The sequence below is a fragment of the Quercus robur genome, chromosome 2 (genome assembly GCF_932294415.1).
Source record: "Quercus robur chromosome 2, dhQueRobu3.1, whole genome shotgun sequence".
In the NCBI taxonomy this organism is placed as follows: domain Eukaryota; kingdom Viridiplantae; phylum Streptophyta; class Magnoliopsida; order Fagales; family Fagaceae; genus Quercus; species Quercus robur.
In genome coordinates, this window is record NC_065535.1 from 80,052,671 (window position 1) to 80,057,195 (window position 4,525).

The window sequence follows — 4,525 nt, forward strand, 5'->3', positions numbered from 1 at the left end:
TCAAAAATCAACCCCCACCCCCTGTGCAACCTTCTCTCTCTCTCTCTCTCTCTCTCTCTCTCTCTCTCTCATGGAAAACCGATTCAAGCTACGAATCTCTAGGATGTTTCGAGCCTCATTTGGCTCGTGCCGGTCCCGAAACATCTCCGACGCAGTGGAAAAAGCTGTCTTTGTTCCACAAAACCACCAAAGTTTCCATATGCTCGAGCCTTTGTCCCCAAAAGCTCGACCCTTCCCTTCCATTTGCAGACCAAAACCGTGTCAAACCCCTGAAACCATTAACCAAAGCTGCATAATCCAAGCCAAAGATTTACTTCCAAGAAGAAAAATCTCTGAGCCTTATTCTCCTTTCGGTTATTTTAACCCTGATGGACGAACCTGCCCTCCTGCTTCACCAATCTCGCCCTTGAACCCTTTCTACCATTTCAAACAGATGAAGAAAGGTTCAGATAGGAATAAGAGTAAGAATAAGAAGAAAAAGAAGATGACCCAGATGAAGAACAAGCAAGGAGAACTCTTTCCCATTAGCTCTTCTTCTCAAGATATGAGTTTTGGTGCTTGGTCGTGGTATAGTAGCGAAGAAGAAGAGGAAGAGGAAAGAGAGGACGAGACTGACACTCTTTTCTCTTCCAAGTCTCTTTCTTCTGATTCATCCGAGTCTCGACGACGTCGTTCTCGTCGGAAAAGGCACGCAGCTCGGCGGAAAAGGTCAGGGACTTTGAGTTCTGAAATGGGTCCAATGCCATTAAAAGGGAAAGTGAAAGATAGCTTTGCTGTGGTGAAGAAGTCAAGTGATCCGTACAACGATTTCAGGCTATCAATGGTGGAAATGATAGTTGAAAAGCAGATATTTGCAGCTAAAGATTTGGAACAGTTATTGCAGTGTTTTCTATCACTGAATTCGTACCATCATCATAAGGTCATTGTGGAGGTCTTCATGGAGATTTGGGAAGCTTTGTTTTGTAATTGGTCTTGAAGAAAACTGTCTTTGTTTTCAACGTTTGTTTATGTTTCTAAGAAAAAATAGTTAGCGCTCTAACTTTAATTAACTTTTTTTTTTGAGAAGCTTTGTTTTATAATTGGTCTTGAAGAAAACTGTCTTTGTTTTCAACGTTTGTTTATGTTTCTAAGAAAAATAGTTAGCGCTCTAACTTTAATTAACTACTAGTATATAATGGATATCCTCCATTTTCTCCAAATCTTCTAGCACTGCTTGTGTCGATTCTTTTCTGTTTTCTATGTGAATCTGTTTTTGTTTTAATGTGGGAAATGTTACAGTAAAGTGGGATTTCCTTGTTTTTTTTTTCCAGGGTTTGTTTTTCTGTGTCTTTTGATTCCACAGTAAAAGAACTGTGTTTGAAAAGATTGAGAAGAAGAAAGATAACAAGTTAAACAGTTGTTTTTGCCCTTGAAAAAATCAAAATTTGGTGGTAGTTTCTTTGTTGTTTTGAAAAAGATTGTTAGAGGGAAAAAGTAAGACAAAAAAGTCATGGATGTTTCCTAAACTTTTAGATACGGTTTAGACTTTTCAACCTGAAGCTTGAAAAGACGGAGATGGGAACCGTTGTTTGATTGATTTGAAAGTCGAACGTTTTAGAAACATAAAAAAGTTTAAAAGGTATTCATCTATGTTGGACTTGGAGATTTATTAAATTCCTTTCCCCACAATTATACCAATACGGTAGAAGATTATTCACTCACTTTCTTAAAGTGCCCGAGAAATACAAGGGAACCCTTCTCTCATTCAAAAAGGTAGAGAAATTAATTTAAGTCAAGTAAACAAACGCCACTTCTATATCATGGCTATTTAAATAGAGTAAGGGTTATATTAATGAGTACTTTTAGGGTATTGGTTAAAAATTTATTTTAAGAAAGTTTTAATATCACTTTTATGAGAAATGAAAAAAATTATCAAAATATTAATTGTTTTTTTTTAATTTTTCTATAAAAATTTTCTTTAACTGGATTTTTAATCAGTGTCCTAAGAACACTCGTTAGCATTTCCATAGAACAAACATCATTTCTATGAATAAACTATAATAGAAAAGGAAACTATTTAATGCTAATTGGAAGACAATGATATTCAATTTAATCTAAATTATATCCACTAGCTCCACATATTATGCCAGAAATTGAGAAAAATTTGACCCTCACATTTATATTATCTTAGCACATACAAGGCCACAAAAACTTCATTGGGTACTCATGGAAAGGAAATTTAGGAAAGAGAAACGATTCCTCAAATGATTTGGCTATTAATTGGCACGATGCCTATGGACAAAAATGCCAATTAATAAATTCGTCTAAATTTTTTATATATGTAAGAGACAATATATCGACAATATATCATGAAGTGTTAGGTACATCCATTTTTGTTGTGTTATTAACCATTTCCATTTAATAATGCAGTCCGTTTGTTTTCATTATATGGGTTATGGGAAAAAGAAGCAACACAAATTAAACACACCCACCACCCCAACATCGAACAGAGTTTTGTTTTTGACATTTTGTAGCATTATGTCCTATTGTCCTGGCAACGTTTATTTTCAAATTACAATCACAAGAAAGTTCAAGGCCCTTAATAAAATAAATAAACAAACAAATGTTGACGATTCAGTGGACAGTAGCTTTGAGGCACCAATAAGATTATATATATGAGCTGCATGGTATATATTTTGTTTTAAATATTATTTATGTTTTTTAAGAGTTTTGAAGCTTATTCGGTCTAGAGTAAAATTTTCTATCTCCAATTATCTATCAAATAGAAAATGCTGGTCACTACCCACCAACCAAAAATGCTTCTGAAACTGAAACGTCATATGCATGAAAAGTCTATTTCAAACGAAGGATGGTGGGAAAAAAATGACACGAAAGAGAAGACACAACGGAATGAGAAAATATGGGGGAAACTGTTGATAGTTTACAGAAAGAATATGAGCCAAAACCTCTTCTATTCGTGGGGGACCATTCTAGCCTGAACATGAAAGCTGTGTTACAATATTACATATGAGAAAGAGATGGAGAGAGAGAGAAACATTGATTTGGATCTCTCTCCCTCTCCTTCCCTTCTATGATATATTGGTTGAAGCTAGCATTGCACTTTCTGTAACAATCTAGGACGTCCCTTTTGAATAATTAATGAGTAGGATGATCATGACAAGTTATGGAGCACATTTTTGAAGGTATTTCCGAAATGGGATAGAAATTAAAGAATGTCTGATTATGGCAGTGCTGTCCATTGGGTTAGCATTCTCATTAATGGTCGTATTTTTTGGGTTCTTGGGCCTCTCTCTCTCTCTCTCTCTCTTTCCCTCTGTAATGTACTTGATAATACACGAGCACTACAAAACCAACAATAAGACAAACACAACACAAAAGGGGAAAACTGGTCCAAGCACATTGCACTGGGCTACTGTTTTTTATTTTAATTTTGGTTTTTGCGTTCATCTTTTCTCTGGTGAGTGAGACACCATAAAAATATCAGTATAGGACTGGACGACTTTTGGTGGATCCTCCTTTCACGCATTGATCGAGTTGCTGCCCAACCCAAACCTAAGTTGGCCATCCTTAACTTTAATATCCATTAATGCGAGGATTTTTATCAGGTTGGCTTGGGCTGCACATTGATTTGTCATTTTAGGCCTCAGCTAATTTCGGATAAGGTGAAAAGTGAAAACAGTTACTAGGGCACGGCCCCCCAACTAGACACGAGAGTGAACAAACGTGCAGTCACAATCCTGCTTATTAATTCGAAGACAGAATTATAATGGGTCATCTTAATGGCGGTTCTTAAAATAATTGTTAATAAATTCTTCCGATCTAATTTGTTTATTCTATTTAAAAAGTTAAATTTTTTAAGGGAATATCATTTATTGTCTTGTCTGCCTTATAAAAATGTATAAATTTACAAAATTACCCTTAAATAAATTTATCAGTTTTTAAAAAAGAGAGATGCTACGTCTACAACATTTTTACAACAAATCACATGTGGTTAGTTGTTATTGGTTCAAATTTGAAACTAACACTAAGATTACTTTTTTGCTCCAAGAATAACAACTAGTAATAACCTGCCACTTAGGATTTGTTGTAATAATGTTGTGGATATATCATTTCTCTTTAAAAAAAAGAGTTATTCTTAATGAGACAACTAAAAATGTGCTTCAATTAAATTGATTTTTTTAAATATTAGTTAGTTTTCTTTTCAAATAGTTTTGAAAATCAAGTAGGGTGTAACAGGACCATTAGAAAACTAATAATTTTTATTTTTAGAAATAAGACAATATTTTGGGACATTCCAAAATGGAATAGAGGACAAACAAACTGGGACGGAGGTAGTATTTTAGAAAAGTTTTATTACAATTTTCACCGGAAATATAAAAAGCTATAAAAAAAATTAATTAATTTTTTTCCTTATAAAAAGTGTAGGGACACGGTTATTTAACGGCCCAATAATGATGTTGGACTCGCACATGAAAGATCCCTCACAATATGATTTGTAGAGAGTGGGCTTGAAAAGCTTGCCTTT

General features: G+C 34.5%; 1 protein-coding gene across 1 annotated transcript; it reads left to right on the plus strand.

Annotated features, from left to right (window-relative positions):
- Positions 1-1,172, plus strand: LOC126715235 (transcription repressor OFP8-like). The gene has a single exon (XM_050415744.1). It carries the CDS (start codon positions 71-73, stop codon positions 974-976), a length of 906 nt encoding a protein of 301 aa, XP_050271701.1. The 5' UTR covers positions 1-70; the 3' UTR covers positions 977-1,172.
- The last annotated feature ends 3,353 nt before the right edge of the window (positions 1,173-4,525 follow it).

Excerpts from the sequence above, each read along its gene's own strand:
- LOC126715235 (XM_050415744.1), top strand. The coding sequence starts at position 71 with ATGGAAAACCGATTCAAGCTACGAATCTCTAGGATGTTTCGAGCCTCA.